The sequence below is a fragment of the Oryctolagus cuniculus genome, chromosome 2 (assembly GCF_051225735.1).
Source record: "Oryctolagus cuniculus isolate XC-2025 breed Fujian yellow rabbit chromosome 2, ASM5122573v1, whole genome shotgun sequence".
NCBI lineage: Eukaryota > Metazoa > Chordata > Mammalia > Lagomorpha > Leporidae > Oryctolagus > Oryctolagus cuniculus.
This window is the reverse complement of record NC_142868.1, coordinates 1289060-1310060: the sequence shown is the minus strand read 5'-3', so window position 1 is coordinate 1310060 and position 21001 is coordinate 1289060. Positions and strand designations below refer to the sequence as shown.

At 61.2% G+C, this 21001-nt stretch overlaps 1 protein-coding gene across 1 annotated transcript in view; it reads right to left on the bottom strand.

The window, feature by feature from the left end:
• CFAP99 (cilia and flagella associated protein 99) overlaps nt 1–21001 on the bottom strand; it is a 47213-nt gene that overhangs the window by 25222 nt on the left and 990 nt on the right. The window contains exon 2 of the mRNA XM_051836699.3: nt 11926–12052. Coding sequence (XP_051692659.3) covers nt 11926–12036 — 111 coding nt within the window. The 5' untranslated portion in view covers nt 12037–12052. The remainder of the gene's footprint in view (nt 1–11925; nt 12053–21001) is intronic.

Here is a 21001-nt window from a genome sequence, read left to right as displayed (position 1 = left end):
GGTGTCTGCACTGACAAACGCAGAGCTCAGAGCCGGGGGGCGGACGTGGGGCGGGGTGGCTTGGGGCTCCCACATCCCATCTCCGAGTGCCGGGGTTCAAGTCCTCGTGCTGCTTCTCACCCAGCTTCCTTCCTTTCTTTCTTCTTTTTTTTTTTTTTTTTTTGACAGGCAGAGTGGACAGTGAGAGAGAGAGACAGAGAGAAAGGTCTTCCTTTGCCGTTGGTTCACCCTCCAATGGCCGCCGCGGCCGGCGCGCTGCGGCCGGCGCACCACGCTGATCCGATGGCAGGAGCCAGGAGCCAGGTGCTTTTCCTGGTCTCCCATGGGGTGCAGGGCCCAAGCACCTGGGCCATCCTCCACTGCACTCCCTGGCCACAGCAGAGGGCTGGCCTGGAAGAGGGGCAACCGGGACAGAATCCGGCACCCCGACCGGGACTAGAACCCGGTGTGCCGGCGCCGCTAGGCAGAGGATTAGCCTAGTGAGCCGTGGCGCCGGCTCTCACCCAGCTTCCTGATGTGCACCCAGGAGGCAGCAGGTGGTGGCTTAAGTACTTGGGTCCTTGGCACCCACAAGGGGGACCCGGATTGAGTTCTGACCTCCTGGCTTCGGGCTGGTCCAGCCCTGGCTGGTGTATTTGCAGAGTGAACCAGGCAGACAGAAGTGCTCTCTGGGGCCGGCGCCGCGGCTCACTAGGCTAATCCTCCGCCTTGTGGCGCCGGCACACCGGGTTCTAGTCCCGGTCGGGGCGCCGGATTCTGTCCCGGTTGCCCCTCTTCCAGGCCAGCTCTCTGCTGTGGCCCGGGAGTGCAGTGGAGGATGGCCCAGGTGCTTGGGCCCTGCACCCCATGGGAGACCAGGAGAAGCACCTGGCTCCTGCCTTCGGATCAGCGTGGTGCATCGGCCGCAGCACGCCGGCCGCGGTGGCCGTTGGAGGGTGAACCAACGGCAAAGGAAGACCTTTCTCTCTGTCTCTCTCTCTCACTGTCCACTCTGCCTGTCAAAAAAAAAAAAAAAAAAGTGCTCTCTGTCTGTCTGTCTCTCCCTTTCTCTCTCTGTTGCTCTGCCTTTCAAATAAATAATAATAAACAAGTAAAACTTCTTTTTTAAAAGATTTATTTATTTGAAAGGCAGTTACAGAGAGAGAGAGAGAAAGAGAGAGAGAGAGAATCTTCAATTGCTGGTTCACTCCCCAAATGGCTGCAACAGTTGGGGCTGGGCCAGGCCAGAGCCAGGAACCCGAACTCCATCTGGGTCCCCGCGTAGGTGCAGGGCCCGAGCACTTGGGCCTCATCTGCTGCCTCCCCGGGTGCATCAGCAGGGAGTTGGGTCAGAAGCAGAGGAACCAGCACCCCTATATGCAATTCAGTGGCAGCCCCACCTGCTGGGCCACGACCCCGCCCCCGTCTTTCCCTTCCATTGTTTTCAGACTTGAAACACAGCAGGGCAGTGAGGAAGCCTGAGTGACCTGGAGCCAGCTTCCACCTGTGTGACCAGGAGCATTCTGTCTGGGCAGATGGCGGCGTCCCCGCTGCCTTCCCCGCACCACAGGGGCCAGGAGGCTGAGACCGCCTTCCGCACGCCTCGCCCCTCTGCGTTGCGGCCGCGGTCGGAGCTGTGCCAGGAGACCACCACCAGGAGAGTGGAGGTGCCGGGCAGGCGCTGAGCCTCCCAGGACACAGTCCTGAGCGCCCGGCGGCTGTGTCTCGGCAGTGCCAGGACCTGCCACACAGAGCCGACACTGGTTCTCCCTGCCCTCTCCACGCTTCCAGCACAAGACCAGAAGTCCCGGCTGGCTGCCCGGCTCCTGCTGGAAGGCGGCCCCTGTCGGCCTGGCTGTAGGTTCCCCTCCCCCCAACACCGCAGAGGGTCTCGGCTCAACTCCCAGCTCGTTCTCTGCCCACGCTTCTCCCAGCTTCAAGGCTGTGTCCAGCCCAGTGACCGGGACGCCTCGCTCCTCGCTCCCAAAGCCCCACACCCAGGGCTGCCCCCCCAGCCTCTCCTCTGCCCCCTCCTCACTCTGCTTCCCAGCCCAGCACCCAGAGCAGTCACGTCCCTCAGAACCTTCCAGAACAAGGGCCTGCTGATTACGTGCAAGCGAGCGCCTGCAGCCTGAGTGGGCTGGATCTGCCAGCATGCGCTGGGGGCCAGTGAGTGACAGCTGTGTCCATGCCCAGGCCGGGCCCACGGCCAGGTCCTCACCACCGGGAAAGTCAGGGCACTGGTGCTGGGCTGGCAGCCCCAGGACGTGAGGCGTCCCGCCTGGGAGGCTCTGGGCGCGTCCCTGCAGGAGGTGGTGAGGAGGCTAGCAGGACCCTGGTCCTGAGCCCCCGTCACTGTGTGTGGCACTGTCTTGGCCAGCCACCGCGAGGGCGGCCACGGCGGCCTGGAGGCCTCCACCGTCACTACAGCCTCCTCCCCCGGGCAGGAGTCCACCCGCGTTCCCAGGAATGAGCTTGTCTGCTGGGACCCCGGGTTAGGGTTCGGCGGGGCCGGGTGGAGCCACCTGCCCACAGCACAGGATCTGCAGCTCCATTGGTAACGCCTCCAGTCAGAGACGCGGAGACAGTCAGCCAGAGAAGTGGGCAAAGGCCCATGTGGGAGACCCAGGGGAAGCTCCCGGCCTCGCCTGGCCCAGCCCCGGCTGTTGCGGCTAACCGGGGAGTGAACCAGTGGATGGAAGATTCTCCCTCTTTCTCTGACTTTGCCTTTCAAGTAAATAAATAAGCAAACAATCAGCAAAGAAAAGCAGTCAGAGGAAGCTGAGGCTCTGGGTGCCACGCGACACCCCCTCCCCTCCCCTCCCCTCCCCTCCCGGGGATGGCAGCGTGCTGGGCTGAAGCCACAGCCCCCAACTCCCCTGGCTGACAGCCACGTGGCAATGGTAACCAAGGAGCTGTAACGCCAAACCGCTAGCCATGGCTCTTCGAAAGGAAGGTGGATTCAGCCGGCACTTGCCTTGTGCTGTTGGCCTTTCTTTCCTCTCCCCTCACCCGGGTTCTGGATGCAGGGCTAGAGGGTGGGCAGCCGTTTAGTGACTATGAGGCGAAGGTTCATGCTACGGGTGGCTGAGCAGAGAGGAAGTGGGATGAGTTCCTACTGGCAACCCCAGCTGCCTAACGTCCTCTGGACGGCAGACTGCTTTTTTTTTTTTTAATTAAAGATTTATTTATGTATTTGAAAGTCAGAGTTACACACAGAGAGAAGGAGAGACAGAGAGAGAGGTCTTCCATCTGCTGGTTCACTCCCCAGTTGGCCGCAATGGCTGGAGCTGTGCTGATCCGAAGCCAGGAGCCAGGAGCTTCTCCTGGGTCTCCCACATGGGTGCAGGGGCCCAAGCACTTGGGCCATCTTCCACTGCTATCCCAGGCCACGGCAGAGAGCTGGATGGGAAGCGGAGCAGCCGGGACTGGAACTGGCGCCCATATGGGATGCTGGCACTGCAGGCGGCGGCTTTACCCCCTAGGCCACAGGGCCAGCCCTGGCAGACTGCTTCTTTACGCACAAAGTCACCTCTAAATTCTTTGGGCCACTGGTTTCCTAGATCCTGGCACAGCCAAGCACAGGTTCCTCATGGATGCAGGCCCAAGCAGGCGGCGTGAAAAGGAAAGACAGTTCCAAAACTGGTGGAGATGCAAGGGAGCGCTGGCTATAACCACGCCAAGCACATTCTCACCTACCAGATTGGCAAAGACACCAAGGTGTGCCGCACGCTAGGCTGGCGGTGGCATGGGGCACAAGTGCTGCCCACCTGCCGGGAGAGCAGCCACGAGCACCTGCTGCAGCCACGGGGGCCAGTAACACCCTCACAGCTGGAATCTGGGTGCATCTGCCAGGGGCTGGGGCACAAGCGGGCCCACAGCAGCTGGACAGAGGAAAGGCCAGAGGGACGGGGGTGGTCACGTTGGCCACGACGCAGCCAGGCCTGCCGCCCGCATCTGGCCCATGCCAGGGTGCCGGGGCGGGCAGCAGAGCTGGGACGCCTCCCACGAAGCCGGGCTCAGTGAGGAAAGCCGAGTCAGGACTGCGTCGCGGCACTGCTGCCTTGCCGAGAAGTCCTAAGATGCCCGCCTGCTCTGTCTTCATTTTCTGTGGCCGTCACGGAACAGCTGCGGGCGGTCATCGGGAGGGGCTTCTCTGTGTCACGGTTCTGGACACTCACGGCATCCGTGGGGCTCTGGTGAAGGCCTCACAGGGCTCCACGCCTGGGGGGAAGCTGGGGTGGGGGCGCCGGTGCCTGCTCTGCCACAGCCCGTTTTCCTGGGAACTAACCCAGTGCCCCCGGGCCCTCTCCTGGGAATTAACCCAGTGCCGCCCAGGCCCCCCACCCCGCTCTCCTGGGAACTAACCCAGTGCCGCCCGCCCCCCCCCCCCCCCGCTCTCCTGGGAACTACCCCAGTGCTGCCTGCCCCCCCCCCCGCTCTCCTGGGAACTACCCCAGTGCTGTCTGCCCCCCCTTGCTCAGCTGGGAACTAACCCAGTGCCCCCCGGGCCCCCCCCCCGCACTACCCCAGTACCACCCGCACCCCTGGGAACTACCCCAGTGCCCCCCCACCCCCCCGGGAACTACCCCAGTGCCCCCCCGGCCCCCTCCTGCCACGGCCGTGTCCAGGCATCGAGTCTCCACCTGGGGCCTGCCGGGCACCAGCCACAGCACTGTTTGCCTGTCACACGCGTGGCTGTGTGCTTACTTTTACGTGTAAAGTTGATAGAATCTGAACACATTTTTGGCCGCACGCAGGCCAGGTGTGGCCGGTCTCCGGAAGGGAGCATGGGGGACACCTCTGCTGGGGTCCCCGGGGCCAGTGTGGACGGGAGGCCCCCACTGAACCACTCAGAACCCTTTGGGTTTCTAATTCCGTCAGCCACCTTAAGATAACAGATCTTGGGGCTGATGCTGTGCCAGCATCCCAAACGGGTGCCGGTTCAAATCCCAGCTGCTCCACGTCCAATCCAGCTCTCTGCAGTGGCCTGGGAAAGTAGCAGCAGATGACCCAAGTGCTTGGGCCCCTCCACTCAACTGGGAGACCAGGAGGAAGCTCGTAGCTCCTGGCTTCGGATCCACCCAGCTCTGGCCATTGCGGCCATTTGAGGAGTAAACCAGCAGATGGAAGACCTCTCTCTGTCTTTCCCTCTCTCTGTCTGCATCTCTACTTCTCAAATAGATAAAATCTTAAAAAAAAAAAAAAAAAAAAAAAAAAAAGAGAGAGAGAGAGAGAGAGAGAGAGAGATAAAAGATCTTTCCTGAGCCCAGGCTTTCTTTGAAATGGTTGACAGGAAAAGTAAACACCAATCATTGTGGGACATGGCCCCATGGGAGAAGGCCCCCACCCTGCTCGGCCCCTCTGGGGCGGGTCCTCAGCCCCTGCTGAAAGCCGGTTCAGACCCCTGGGCTTCCTGGATGCCCCAGGCCTTGGTGATGCTCCAGATATCTGTGTCCCCCAGGCTGGTGACCATGGCCGCTCTGGCCGGGAAGGCAGGGTCTCGGGGCCTGGGGTAGGTGAAGGAGTGACCGAAGGCCATGCCCAGGGAGTGAGGCCACCTGAGTCTACCCAAGTCACCCCTCACAGAAAACTCACAGCCCTGGGGCAGAGCTGGAGGCAAAAGGACTGACCTGGGCACCTCTTGAGCTGCCCAGGGCCCTGGAGGATGGGGGCGCAGAGAGCTGGCAGAGGGCCTGGCCAAGCTGCCCGGAGCACCCTCTTGCTGGCCGCTGGCCACGATCTGCTGTCCTGGCCTGGCTCCAGGCTGCCCACCTGTGCTTGGTCCTGCGCCTCCCTGATGCTGGTCCCTCCGGCCGCCTCCATTTCCCTAGACTGACCTGGCTCAACTCCATTCCGAGGGTGGCATCTGGAGGGGCCCCTCTGCCACGTGCAGGGCCCGTGCGCGTCCAGCCCTGCCTCTCTGATCCATGGACGGGACTCCAAGGAGTTCATGGAAAACGTGTTTTGGTGCAGAAAAATTTGAAACCCATGCATAAGTTTTTCATAATATGCATTTCCCATAGATTTTTTAAAAAAGATTTATTTATTTATTTGAAAGACAGAGTTACAGAGGGGTGGGGCAGAGGCAGAGACAGAGACAGAGAGAGAGAGGTCTTCCATCAGCTGGTTCACGTCCCAGTTGGCTGCAATGGCCAGAGCTGTGCCGATCTAAAGCCAGGAGCCAGAGGCTTCTTCCAGGTCTCTCACGTGAGTGTAGGGACCCAAGGACCTGGGCCATCTTCCACTGCTTTCCCAGGCCATAGCAGAGACCTGGATCAGCTGGGACTCGAACCAGCGCCCATATGGGATGCCAGTACTGCAGGCGGAGGCTTTACCTGCTATGCCACAGCGCTGGCCTCATCCCATAGATTTCTTAAAAGTGCTTTTATTATTTATTTCTATTTATTTGAAAGGCAGAGAGAGAGAGAGAGGGAGAGAGAACTGCTGGTTCACTCTTCAAAGCCCCCTAAGAGCTGGGCTGGGCCAGGCCAAAACCAGGAGCCAGGAGCTCCTTCTGGGTCTGTCACGTGGGTGCAGGGCCAGGCACTGAGGCTGCGCATTAGCAGGGAGCTGGATCCGAGGCGGAGGCGGGGCTTGGTCCCAGGCACTCGACCTGCGGCACCAGAACAGCCGTGAGACGTCTCTGCTGCCCGGGAAGGAGTGCCACTCGGGGTACCCCTTCCAGCGCAGGTCTGCAGAGGCCTGGGAGGCTGCTCCGTGTGCATGCGTGTGTGTGTGTGTGTGTGTGTGTGCACGTGTGCGTGTGTTACTGGTGAATGGCAGGGTTCTCATCTTCGCACAAGAAAGAATCCCGGCGTGAGACAGAGAGTAGTGGAAAGTAAAATAGCAAGGTTTATTAGGGCAGGGACATCCGTAAGGACGGATGGGCACCTCTCCAGACAGGACCTGGGAGAGAGAGCCCAGTCACTTGGATGGGGGGCGGGGTTACATGGTTGAGTGGAGAGAGTACACCTGGGCAGCCAGGTGGGCGGCTCAGCAGCGAGGCAGAGGGCTAAGCCGCCGTCTGGTTGAGGCCAGGGAGGGGTTTAAGGAGATAGGTCTTGCCTCCCCACCTCTGCTCCTCTTGGAACAAAAGACTTTTTGGATGTAAATAGAAAAACTCCTATCTGAGTTTTCCCCCTGAAGTTATCAGACAGGGGGAAGCCTGACTTGGCTTTGCCCCGCCTTAGAGGAGCCTTAGAGGAAGGATGGTTATGGGTAGAAGGGGCGGGGTGCGTTTAAAGTGCAGATACTGGGCTGCACCTGGAAGGTTATCAGGCAGAAGGGGCGGGGACCCCCACCTGGCAGGTTACCCGGTAGAAGGGGCAGGGCAGGGTGCAGATGTTATTGGGATGACTTTGAGATGCAGATGATGGACCCAAATGTCTCCTTAGGCCTTTGTCACACACACATAAGCTCATACCTGACTTCCTACCTAACGTGTGTGTGTGTGTGTGTGTGTGTGTGTGTGTGTGTGTGTGGCTTCCAGGTGAAGGAGTGCCACGCGGGGTATCCCTGGCAGCGCAGGTCTGCAGAGGGCTGGGAGGCTGCTCCATGTGTGTGTGCTTGTGTGCGCGTGTGTTCTTGTGTGTGCGTGTGTGCATGTGTGTGGCTTCTACGTGTACACGCGGGGAGGAGAAGCCACCACAGACCTGCTGCTCCTTGTACCGTCCCCAGGGCCCAGCACTCCAGCAGGAACTCTGAGCTGTTCCGGAGCCCCAGTCCCACCCTGGCCCCTCTGTCCTCAGCCTCCCCGGGGAGGTCCACGTCTGAAGAGGATCCTGGGTGGCTGGCGACAACAGTCACCTCTCTCCCCGCCCTGGCACGGGAGGGCTGCTGCAGGCTCCACGGCCCCCAGCTCCTGGGCCTCCGGCCGGTCCCTGCACCCTCAGTGGCTCTGAGCTCTGCGTGCCCGAGTTAGAGGACACCGCAGTTAGACCGGGGCCTCCCTCAGCCAAGGATGACCTCATCCCCAAACCCTCGGGCAGTGACACCTGTGCGGACTGTCCGGATAAAGGCACAGTCACAGGAAACCGGGTTAGCACTGCTGCATGCTTTGTTATTCATTGATTCAAATTTTAGAATGTGTTTATTTATTTGAAAGACACAGAGAGAAAGGCAGAGCCCCTGCCTGCTGAGTCACCCCCAGATGCCCACAGCTGCCTGAGCTGGGCAAAGCCAGCAGCAAAGAACCCAGCCCAGGCCCCGCAGCTGGGTGGCAGGAGCCCAGCGCCTGGAGCCAGCCCGTTAGCAGGCAGCTGGAGCTGTGATCTGGAGCTGGGACTTGAACCCAGGCCCTGTGATGCGGGATGCAGGCACCCCAAGTGCTGTCTTAACCCCTAGGCCACGTGCTGCCCCTACATATTTAAGCCACGGCACTGCCGTCACCACAGCCTACCGGCCGAGGGGCTCTACTCAGACAGCAGAGGCCCAGCCCTGCTTCTGAGACAGGAGCTGTCTGTGCACTGGGCGCAGCTCCCTGGGGTGGGCTGGCCCTCCCGCCGCTGCCTGTCTGCTCAGTGTGTTGGGTGCTGGGCTTCACGGGATTGCACAGCGCTGGCCGACCTATTGTGACCCACCAGGTAACTGCCAGGACTCACTGTTAATAACCTGTTGGCTAAGCCTCTGCCTGCGGCACCAGCATCCCACACGGGTGCCCGTTCAAGTCTCAGCTGCTCCACTTTGGATCCAGCTCCCTGCTAATGCGCCTGGGAGAGCAGTGGAAGATGCCCAAGTCCTTGGTCCCCTCCCACCCACGTGGGAGACCCAGAAGAAGCTCCTGGCTCCTGGCTTCGGGTTGGCCCAGCTCCGGCCATTGTGGTCATTTGGGGAGTGAACCAGTGGATGGAAGATCTGTCTCTCTCTCTCTAAACTCTGCCTCTCAAATAAATAAGTAAATAAAGTAATAATAATCTGCTGATTGTGGGGAAAAAACTCTCAAGCCGTTTGTTATAACATTCTTCGCCCTCTGTAACAAAGATAGCCACTTTATCATTTCTTGCTTATAGAAAGTGCCCCTTCTCAGTCCAGGGGCTGTATGGGCTGAGCAGCCCAGTACAGAATCTTAGGAAACGTGTTCCAGTGGGAGAGACACAGTGCAGGGCATCTGGGGGAGCGTGTGGAATGTTCCAGAAGCACTAGGAGGCCAACATATCCAGAGCAGAGCGGATTTGAGAGGCCAGGTGGGGGCACCGTGAGGCCACAGCTGCTGTTCTGGTTGTGATGGGAGGGCAGCGAGGTTCTGAGCACGGAGGGAACCTTCTGCGTGACATTCTAGAACATTCCCTGTGGCTCCTGGGGGAGGAGAGGCAGTGGAGGGGCAGTGTGCAAACGAGGAAGCCAGTGGGTGGCTTGGCAGTGGGCGTGATGGGTGGAGTGGCAGGCACGTGCAGTCGCCGTGGAAGTGACCACGGGCAGATGGGCCCCAGGGGCTCCAGGGCTCCCCCACACCGAGGAAGGGCAGACAGAGCTGCTGCTGGCTGAGCCGGGGCCAGTGGCAGTATGGGGGCATCAATGGATCGTTCACTTCTGGGTGGGTCACACTGGAGGTGCCCAGAGAACATCCAGCGAGGTCCTGAGTTTGAGTCCAGGGCTCGGGGGAGGAGCTGAGGGCTGCTGGCTGGTGAGGTGACCGGGAGGGCGCAGAGATGAGGGGAGTACAGCCCCGTGCACCCCGATGTAGCACGGTCAGCGCCTGGGAAGGAGCAGAGGGTGAGAGGAAACCCTGCCGCAGGCTGTGCCAGGAGCCGACAGAGCGTCCCGGGGCTGGGGTCAGCTGGCTCACAGGTGGGGTGAGAACGGACACACAGATCTGGTGCAGGGAGGTGGGGGCCTAGATGTGAGCTGTCAGTGTGGGGGGCGAAGTGGGCTTGGGGCTCTGTGGTCTGGGAGCTGTGGCAGGAGTCAGAGACGCAAACTCAGGGCCATGTGCTGAGGACTGGTTTTCAGAAGGTCTCTCTCTGTCGCTCTCAGTCTCTGTCTCTGTCTCTCTGTCTCTATCTCTGTCTCTGTCTCTCTCTCTCCCACCCCACTTCGCTCCACCATGAATGGCAAAGCAGGAGGGGCCTGGCCAGGAGGAGCTGGGCCTGGACTTGGGCTCCCTGCCTCCAGCACTGAGGCTGTTAGTCCTCAGCTCCCAGTCTCAGGCACACAGGGGCTAAGGCTGAGGGTTTGAGACAGAAGGGGGAAGAGCTGCCGGCGGGCAGGGCGTCAGTCTGGCTGCCAGGAGGGGGTCTGGGTGGGCGAGGGGACAGCCTTCTGCTTGCTCCGCCAGGGGCCAGTGCTGGCAGGAGCAGGGCGGGCTGCACTGAGGCCTTCCTGTGGGCTCTGGGTGGGGCAGAGGGGCAGAGTGGGTGCACCTGGCCCTCAGTGGCTTTCATCGCCTCTGCGGATGCTTAGGGTCTCAGGGGAACTGGGGGCAGGGGGTGCTGAGGCGGAGGAGGGAGCCACCAGCACTGGGGTCCCTTCCCTCTGCAGACAAGCTTTGCGCCCCTCCCCCGAGCCCCAGCTGGAGGCCACGGCCCTTCTGGTAGTCAGGGGCCCAGGCTTCCTGGCGCTGGCCCGGCACCCATGAGCTTCTGCACACTCAACCACCCTCAGGGCTTTCTGGCTGCTACCTGCAGGTGGCAAGGGAGGCGGGCTCTGACTGTGGCCTGGTGACACTCAAGCTGGGGATGGGCCCTGGCTGGAGCGGTCTCCATGGGGGACCGACTCATATGGGCACAGGAACAATGGGGCCACAGAAAGGCGGCAGCGCTGACCAGAGGCAGGCGTCCCCAGAGAACGCTCCTGCTCCCACGGCCCCTCTGATCTGGCTGGGGCGTCCCCAGGTGTTCACGTGTTGGGAGTGCCGTCCTCAGGGTGGCGGTGCCTTCAAGAGGTGGGGCCCAATGGGAGGGCCCTGGGTCACAAATGCAAACCACAGGTGGCTGGGACCCCGGTTAGTTCTGGCAAGAGAGGCTGTAATGACCGAGCGAGCCTGCCCGCACGTGTGTCCCACCCCGACACCAACTGCCAAGGTGTGATGTGGGGGTGGGGGCCCACCTGAGCCGGTGCCGTGCTGTTTGGACTTCAGCCTCAGAAGTGAGCTAAGCAAACCTGTCTCTGCAGATGGCCCAGCCTCGGGTACTGTGTGACAGCAACAGAAAACAGCCTAGGACACCCTCCCGGGCTGGGGCAGGCACGCCGTCCCAGGACCATGGACGGGCCTGGCCTGTGTGACAGTCCAGCAGCTCTGTCCTGGGGGGTCAGTGGGGGACCAGACCTCAGAATCCTGACAGCAGGACCCCTGTGGTGCACGCCTCTGCTCTCTGGGCCCCTGCCCTGGACGGCCAAGAGACACAAGGGTCAGAGACGTGGGGCTGGGGCTGGGTCGGCGGTGGGGGGCACCAAGTGGGGCAGGCTGCGGTGGTGGCCAGGGTGCCACAGGTGACATGAACTGGGATGCAGCCCCCCTCCCAGGCTCCAGGACTTCAGCTGGGGAGACCACAGCCTCCTGACTTGCAACAGGGAAGAAGAAGACAGGACACACGGGGACAAGGGCTGAGGAGCACGTGGCCGGCCTCGGGGTGTGGGGGTCCTCACTGCCTGGGCAAGCCCCTCTCCTCCCCGTCAGAGGCCTGGGCGACTACGGGAGCCGTGGCCCCTGCACGGTGAGGGGGTCCAGGGCTGAATCCTGGTATCTGTGTTGGTTCAGCCCGCAGCCACCCCGTGACCTCAAGTCCTTGCATTGCTGCCAGTGCCTTGCTCCCCGATTTCCTGGGTGACCCGGGGCGTGTCTGCAGGAGGCAGTGTCGGCCCCGGGACGGTGGACAGAGGGCACCGTCGCTGGCCACTCCCCAGGCTCTCAGGAAACAAGCTCACGCTGTTTTCCGGGAGGCCCACAGCCACGTGGCAGGCAGGTGTCGTGGACTCGCCTCCCGGGGCCCCAGCCCCCCGCCCTACCTGCAGCGAGGCAGACACGGCCTCCAGGAACTGCTCCGGGTGGTCCTTCTCAGGCTGAAACTTGTCCAGCTGCTCGACGGCCAGCTCCACGCACTTCCTGTAGTAGGCCATCTCCCGGGGCACGGCCCTGAAAACACAGGTCACGCTCTGCACCACCCCCGGTGGCCGGCCTCATTGGCCCCTCCAAGTCCACTGGGTCACCAGGAGCCTCAGGTGGTGGGCGCTGGACGCCTGGAGCTGGAGACCCGAGGGCCACTTCCTGAACTGAACCCTCCCGAGCCGGGCCTCCTGCCCCCTGCCCTGTGGCCTGAGACTCGCGGCCAGGCTGCAGACGGCAGCAACCTCTGGGAAGGGCCCAGGCCAGACAGCACAGGCCTCTCGTGAGCCAGACTCTGGGCGTCCCTCAGGCCAGCCCGGGTGGTGACTGCTCAGCAGCAATGCCTGGGGGTGGCAGGTCCCGGGTGGGGGTGACCTAACACAGAACGTAGGGGAAAGGAGCAGCCTATGGCCCCCAGGTTCAAAACCTCCAAACCTCCATTTATTTATTTTAAAGTTTATTTATCATTTATTTGAAAGGTAGAATGACAGGGTGGCAGAGACGGGGGTGGGGACAGGGAGGGAGAGGGAGACAGGCAGGAAGAGAGAGAGAGAGAATCTCCCATCTGCTGGTTCATTCCCCAGATGGTTGCCACACCCCGAGCTGGGCCGGGCCAGAGCCAGGAGCCTGGCGCTCCATCTTGGTTTCCCACGTGGGTGGCAGGGACGTGAATTATGAGCCCTCATCTGTTACTTCCCAGGCACGTCAGCAGGGAGCTGCACTGGAAGCACGGAGCAGCCAGGACTCGAATCACGCACTCTGATATGGGACGAGGGCGTCCCAAGCACGGCTTACACCCGGTGCCCACCACGAAGACGAGGGAGGCCGGGGCCCGAGGGGCTGCGCGGTGGGAGTCTGGCTGCCCAGAGCCTGTGTCTGGGAGCCCTGGGAGGGTCAGCTTGGGGAGGCAGGGGTCTGGCTGCAGTGACAACAGGTGGCCTCAGCAGCACAGGTTCTCACGTGTCCAGGGGCAGTTCTGGCTCCCGGCGGGCCGCTTCCCGCTCCACAAACTCTGGCCTCCCTGGAGCCAGCGAATGCTAGGCTGCTGGTGCTCTGGGCACAGCAGGGGCCCCTCGGTCCCTCGCCCAAGGGGCAGGGCGGCTCCCAGACACAGACCTGGCAGGCTTGGCCGGGCTGAGCAAACCATGGTCTGAGGCTGGCCAACCCTGCCCCTTCCCCCCACCCTCACTCCCCGCCGTATTTAAAGAGGAGGGTGGCCAGGTGTTACCAGACATGAAGCAGAATGGAAGACTCTAGCAAAGGACTAGGAGGAGACACACCAGGCACAGAGCAGGCACAGAGCAGGGGAACGCCCGGAAACCAGCAGCCGGCCCTCCGGGGGAGACTGGCGTCCAGGAAACAAGGGACTGGGTTGGGGGCGGGGAGAAGAGCTGCCGGGAGGCCCACCGTGAGCGTGGCTGACAGCCCAAACGGAGGGCGTGGGGCGGCAAGGGTGGGCACTCCCCCAGGGAACGGGCAAGACCAGGTCACAGGAGACTTCCAAGACGCCCAAAGTCCAGCGCCATTCCATGAGGACAGCGGCGACACACAAAGCCAGACCATGCGCCAGAACCAGAGGACTGGGTTTCCAGGCGGACGGGCCCCCTGCGTGGGCAGCCCATGAGCGGAGCGCGACGTTCCTGAGTGGACGTGCCCTGTGGGCCTTGCGCTTGGACACCTGGCAGCCACTGGAGACCCACCAGCCCAGAAGGCCCCGCCCTGTCTTTCACAGGTGAGCCCGGAAAGGCGTGGATGCGGTCTGGGGAGCTGCGGCTGCACTCAAGCAAGGATCTCGTGCAGGACTTCCTGGACGGTGACAGACGCACAGCATGGCGGGCAGAGGCTCCAGGGGGTCTGGACCAGAGGGAGCCTGCCCCTGGCGTGACCCCTGGGTGGGTTTCACTGAATGGTGGGGAAGGAGGCCGCCTGCCCCTGCTGCCGACATCGCCCTGGGCCCGTGTCTTCACCCCTCACTGGCTGGGCCTCTGGGCCCCTGCACCACTGACAACCAAGGCCTGGTCTGGGGCTGTTCCCTTAGGGGTGGCTTCGGCACCCAGCTCGGGCTCTGCACAGACACAGGCCAGCAGGGAGCTTTTTAAGGAGCCCTAGAGGAGCCTCTTGGAATTTGGAAAAGTGGGCTGCAATGGGCTTAAAGCCCTAGTTCAGTGACAGGCCCTGGGGACCAACTCCCAGGAAACCCAGTGAGTGGGGTCCAAGCGGACGGCGTGAGCTGCCTGGTCGAACCATCAGGACGGCCAGGGCCACGTGGTGAGGCCCAGGGGAGAGGCGGCCTTGGGCCTGGCCCTGGCAGGCACCTGCCCCACCCCCAGGCAGTCTGGCTTCCTTGCGAGGGCCTGGGTGACGCCAGAGTGAGCATTCACACAGCTCACAGATGCTGAGGCAGGGCTCTGCCGCCGGGACGGAGAGCTCCCTGTGAGGCTGGCCGTGCCCGCCCTGCCCCCGCCTACCTTCCTGAGCGCCTCCCACCTCCCCAGACCCCCTCACAGGAAACCCCTGCTCCTTGGAAGGCTGGGCAGTGGACCAGGCCATTCCCTTGCCTGCCTGGGCCCCGTTTCTCTTGCTGGCCCACTCTCCAGACACCACACATTCAGAGCAGGGCCTCCGCCCGTGACAGGCCTTGCACTCAGTGTGGCAGGGGCGGGGGTGGGAGCGGGGGTGGGGAGCTGGCCTGGTGACACCAGGGTCCACGGAGCTGTGCCCGGCCAGGAGGGCAATGCTGTCTTGCTAGGGCAGGAAGCACTTTTCTGGGGCATTGCTCTGTGGGTGAGCTCAGGGCTTGGCGATTCTGGTCCCTGTGTTTCGGGGTCACCACATGGAAGCGCCTTTTAAAGCCACAGCATAACTGGGGCCTTGGAGGGCTGGGTGGGGGGCAGTCAGGGCAGACATGGGTGGCTGAACAGCATTGCTGGCTGTGCATGGAGTGTTGGCTCACGCGCTGAGGGCTTGCCTAGTTTTAGCCTTGGGAGTGACAGGGCCATCGATAAAACAGGAAGTAAAGGGACAGCCCCTTGTCCCCATCCTGTGGCTCGGGCGGGGGCACCTGCAGGAGGGGTGTGGCCTCGGGCCAGGCCGGGTGTGGGGCTGTGCAGTCCTCCGGGCTTGAGTGTGGGTCAGCTGGGCTACTGGAGACAAGTGTCCTAGCTTCTCTGGGCCCCCGGCTCTGCTGGCTGGGGAGGGAACACGGGTGGGCAGGCCCAGAGTGGACGTCGTTCCCATGGGGTTGAGGACAGCTAGGGGTGGGGAGTCAAGGGCAGTGACAGGTTGTTCCAGGGGCTTTGATGCTGCTGCGATGGGGACCTGGTGCCGGGGTCCAGGACCCAGAGCCCCTCCCTGCCAGCTTCCTGCCAGGCCTGCCCAGGCCTGACTCCTGGTGTCCTTCTCAGGGGGTTCCTGCCCTAGCCCCGCCTCTGTCCTGTTGGCCCCAACCCAGCGTGGGTGATCTCCCTGTCCCCTCAGGCCCTGATGTCAGGGCCACACAGGGCCACTGTGCTGGCACGGTTCTGGGACTCTTTGTTCCAGTCTAGCTCACTCCTAAACGGAAAACAACTCCAGCCACAGCAGGATGTCCCAGGCCCAAGGCAGCCCAGGGCCTCCAGCCCAGCCTGGGAGCCAGCAGCAATGATGCAGGGCAGCCTGGGGCCATGGAAGGAACCTGAGACACCCACTTCCCATCCCAAGGCTTGCAGCGTGCAAAGGCGGAAGGAAAAGACATTGGGAAGGTCAGTCACAAAGGCTGGGCAGACCTGTCCTGGTGACCCTGCTCAGTCTGGCCACGCCTCCTGGCCCCTCCCACCAGTACCAGAATGCAGCAGGTGCTCCTGAGAGACTGGGCTGTTGGGGGGAGGGGCAGGGAGACCCCAGGCTGTCAGCCTGAGCTGCTGTGGGTGCTGGGTGAGGTTTGGTGGGAAGAGGCTCCAGGGCTCCTCCACGCATCGTGAACAAACCCCCCAGGTTCTCAGCTGCTCAGAGACCCGGGGTCCTCTCAGTCTGTCCTAACCCCTTCACAGCCTGCGGTCACCAGTCCTCGGGGCCCTCTTCCTCCTCTCTCTCCCCCTGCTCTGCAGCTCAGGGCACTGGGCCTCTTGCTGGCCTCGAATCCTCCCTCCTCTACTTGTTGAGCTCCTGGGCATCCCTCAACACCCCACTCAAACATCGCCACCTGTGTAGACCCCCCCAGTTCCTCCCTTCTCTGTGCCTCCTCTGGTGTCACCCAAACTTCATTAAGCCACCGTGAGTGCCTTGGGCAGGGCTCTGCCCCAGCGCTGGAGCTGGGATCTGCCAGCACCTCGGCAACAGCTGCAGGCCAGCGCTCTGGCTCAGACGCGCACCCGTCGTCGGGTCCCTGGCTGCTCTGCTTCCGGTCCAGCTCCTGGCTAATGTGCCTGGGAGAAGCAGTGCCCTGGTGCCTGGACCCCGCGCCCCGATGGCGCCCTGGCTCCTGGCTTCGGCCTGGCCCAGCCTGACTGCTGTGGCCATTTGAGGAGTGAACCAACAGAAGGAGACCTCTTTCTCTCTACCTCTGCCTCTGTCTCTCTGCCTTTCAAGTAAACAAAATAAATCTTTAAAAAAAAACCTGTGGGCCGGGCACTCAGCCTGGCTGTTGAGACTCCTGCCCCCAACAGTGCAGCCCCTGGGTCCGCGTCCTGGCATGGTCGCTCCAGACTCCAGTTCCCTGCTAACACGCACCCTGGGAGGCAGCAGGCGGCGGCCCAAGCCCTTGGGTCCCTGCGGCCCAGGGAGGCCAGTGCTGGGCTCTGGGCACCTGGCTTTGACTGGCCCAGCCCTGGCTGTTGCAGGCATCTGGACGGTGAGCCAGTGGATGGAAGAGCTCTGTCTCTGTGCCTTTCAAGTAAACTGACGATAAACAGAACTTCGAAAAAAGGAAACGCTCGTGGCATGAAAAGCCTGGTGTGAAACTGTGAAAGGATCACCTAGCGCCCTTCACTATGCTTTTAATCAGAAGCAGTTAGGCTTCAAAAATAAGGTCTGCATGTCTGCACAGAGATCACCCAGCTTCTCTATAAGGTGTGCACGGAGATCACCCAGCTTCTCTATAAGGTGCACACGGGATCACCCAGCTTCTCTATAAGGTCTGCACGGAGGTCACCCAGCTTCTCTATAAGGTGTGCACAGAGATCACCCAGCTTCTCTATAAGGTGCACACGGGATCACCCAGCTTCTCTATAAGGTCCGCACGGAGGTCACCCCAGCTTCTCTATAAGGTGCACACGGGATCACCCCAGCTTCTCTATAAGGTGTGCACGGAGGTCGCCCAACTTCTCTATAAGGTGTGCACGGAGGTCGCCCAGCTTCTCCATACGATGTTTATGGAGATCACCCCAGTGTCTCTATAAGGTGCACACGGGATCACCCCAGCTCCTCTATAAGGTGTGCATGGAGGTCGCCCAGCTTCTCTATAAGGTGCACACGGGATCACCCCAGCTTCTCTATAAGGTGTGCATGGAGGTCGCCCAGCTTCTATGTAAGGTGTGCACGGAGATCACCCCAGCTTCTCTATAAGGTGTGCACAGAGGTCACCCAGCTTCTCTATTAGGTGTGCACGGAGATCACCCCAGCTTCTCTATAAGGTGTGCATGGAGATCACCCAGCTTCTCTATAAGGTCCGCACGGAGATCACCCAGCTTCTCTATAAGGTGTGCATGGAGGTCACCCAGCTTCTCTATAAGGTGTGCACGGAGATCACCCAGCTTCTCTATAAGGTGCACACGGGATCACCCCAGCTTCTCTATAAGGTGTGCACGGAGGTCGCCCAGCTTCTCTATAAGGTGTGCACGGAGGTTGCCCAGCTTCTCTATAAGGTGCACACGGGATCACCCAGCTTCTCTATAAGGTCTGCATGGAGATCACCCAGCTTCTCTGTAAGGTGTGCACGGGATCACCCCAGCTTCTCTATAAGGTGTGCACAGAGGTCACCCAGCTTCTCTATAAGGTCCGCACGGAGATCACCCAGCTTCTCTATAAGGTGTGCATGGAGGTCACCCAGCTTCTCTATAAGGTGTGCACGGAGATCACCCAGCTTCTCTATAAGGTGCACACGGGATCACCCCAGCTTCTCTATAAGGTGTGCACGGAGGTCGCCCAGCTTCTCTATAAGGTGTGCACGGAGGTTGCCCAGCTTCTCTATAAGGTGCACACGGGATCACCCAGCTTCTCTATAAGGTCTGCATGGAGATCACCCAGCTTCTCTGTAAGGTGTGCACGGGATCACCCCAGCTTCTCTATAAGGTGTGCACAGAGGTCACCCAGCTTCTCTATAAGGTCTGCATGGAGATCACCCAGCTTCTCTGTAAGGTGTGCACGGGATCACCCCAGCTTCTCTATAAGGTGCACACGGGATCACCCAGCTTCTCTATAAGGTCTGCATGGAGATCACCCAGCTTCTCTGTAAGGTGTGCACGGGATCACCCCAGCTTCTCTATAAGGTGTGCACGGAGGTCGCCCAGCTTCTCTTTCCACGGCTGTTTCAGAACGTCACAAGTCTCCGTGCTGCACTATTCAGCTTTGCTGCCTCATCTAACTGGAAGACAGCAGGTGTCCCGATGACCCTTTATGAGGAGGTGAGAGGACAGCTTCCGCCTGGGCTGGGTTTGGGGTGGGGCTCAGTCGCCCTGTCCCCAGGGGAGACTTCCTAGCTGTGTGAGGGCCTGAGGCTCACAGGAGCCCCGTGACAAGACCCCTCATCAACATGAAAGGGAAACAGGGCTGGCACGGGGAAAGAAGAGCTGAGGCTAACTCAGCTCCGATAGAGACAAGCAGTCACGCTGCAGGGGGTGCCCTGGGAGGGGCCTCCTGCCCCAGTGTCCGGAACCTGCTCGGGACACGGCGCTGCCCGGCAGGCCATGGGACTCCTGGGAGCGGGACCGTCGGTGTGTGCCTGGCGGGAGCTGTTCTGAGCCGGGGAGGTTTCCCTGACCCCTCCTCCAGTCCTAGAGCCTGGAACCTTCTGAGGAAGGCAGGAGCCGAGGAGCCCTCTGGTGCCGCAGGTCATGGAGAGGCAAGAGAAGCGTGCCAAGCTCTGCCCTCCGGCGACCTAGACAGGATGAACCGGAAGGAGCAGATGAGCCAGGTTCCACATGGGGCTTGCAGGCAGGCCTAAGGGTTCATGTCCACCTGCACACGTGGCACAGGGCAGGTGCTCCAGGAGGGTGGACATGAGGAACAGACACGTTTGCATGCTGAATCCCCACGGAGGTTAGCCGAGGGATGCACAGTAGTCCCGCCTTTGAGTTCGTCCGATTCTGATGCCCGCTTGCAGTGCCTGTTTGCTGCTTCCTTCACTCACTCATCTGCTCATGCCCAGCGTGGCTTCAACGGTGAAACGTCGTCAGCGTGGGAAGTGGGCTTAACTCCCGACTCCCGAGCTTACTGATGCTTTGCCCCCGCTGGTCGGAATTGGCACTCCACTACCCGGGACTCCACGGTAAAAGTGGGCTGGACCAAAGCTTGTCTCTTCTCAGCAAATCTTGTAGAGGGGCCCCAGAGCATGTGAGCCAGCCTGCTTCTCCCTCCTGGGACCAGCCTGCCCACTGCCTTGCAATCTGGATCCAGCCGTTAGATGAGACAGAGACAAAGACAGAGAGGGAGAGACAGGGAGAAGGAGAGACAGAAAGGGAGAAGGAGGGAGAGGGAGAGGGAGAGGGAGAGGGAGAGGGAGAGGGAGACGGGGTAGGGAGACAGAGAAGGAGAAGGAGAGACGGGGGGGGGGGACGGGGGGGGAGACAGAGAGGGAGAAGGAGGGGGGAGAGGGAGAGGGACAGACAGGGGGAGGGAGAGACAGAGAGGGAGAGGGAGAGGGAGATGGGGTGGGGAGACAGAGAGGGAGAAGGAGAGACAGAGAGAGAGAGAGAGGGAGAGGCAGAGACAGAGAGAGGGAGAGACAGACGGGGGAGACAGAGAGGGAGAAAGAGAGACAGAGAGCGACAGAGAGAGAATGGGAGAAAGAGCGAGAGAGTGAGAGGGAGAGACAGAGAGAGTGAGAGTGAGAGAGGGAGAGACAGAGAGAGAGAGCAAGAGAAGGAGGGAGAGGGAGAGACAGAGAGAGAGAGAGGAAGAAAGAGAGCGAGAGCGAGAGAGAGAGAGGGAGAGGGAGAGAGATTTTACATCTTCTGGTTCACTCCCCAAATGGCTACAATGGATAGGGCTGGACCAGATAGAAGCCAGGAGCCAGGAGCTTCTTCCGGGTGTCCCACGTGGGTGCAGGGGCCCAGAAACTTGGGCCATCTTCTGCTGCTTTTCCAGGCCACAGCAGAGAGCTGGATGGGAAGTGGAGCAGCCAGGGTAGGAATGGGCGCCCATGTGGGATGCTGGCATTGTAGGCGGTGGCTCTAACTGCTGTGCCATAACGCCAGCCAGTGTGGGGATGCTTGGTTACACGGGGCTGGTCCTAACCCTAACTGCCACAGCCACTTCCCTGAGTGAGCCTGTGTCCTGAGCACAACTTCAAACGGTGACTTAGACGGGAGCCTCAGCACACACAGCTGCCCCACGCCTGGGAGGCAAGGACGCGTCGGCCGAATGTCTACTCAGATCTTACGGGCCAGCCCACGGAGAGGGCAAGAGAGCAAGCCAGGCTCTATCTGTGGGTTCACTCCCCAAATGCCTGCAACCGACGGAGGGGGCTCAGCTGGGCCAAAGTCAAGAGTCCACTCTGGGTCTCCCATGTGGGTGCCAAGAACCCAATCGCTCGAGGTGGGGTAGGAGCCAGAGCTGGGAGGCAAACCCAGGTACTCTGACCCTCACTGGACGCAGGTGTCTTAACTGCTTGCCCCAGTACCCGACTCAAGGAGGGGCACACTTTACCCAGAGATACTGAGAGTGGCTTGCAGCTGGATTTGAAGGGATCTGTTAAGGTGTTCAGAGAGTGGAGAAGACATAGACGGGTCTGGAGGCCCCGGGTTCGGGCAGGGACTGCAAGGTTTGGGGTGGTTGTTTGCCAAA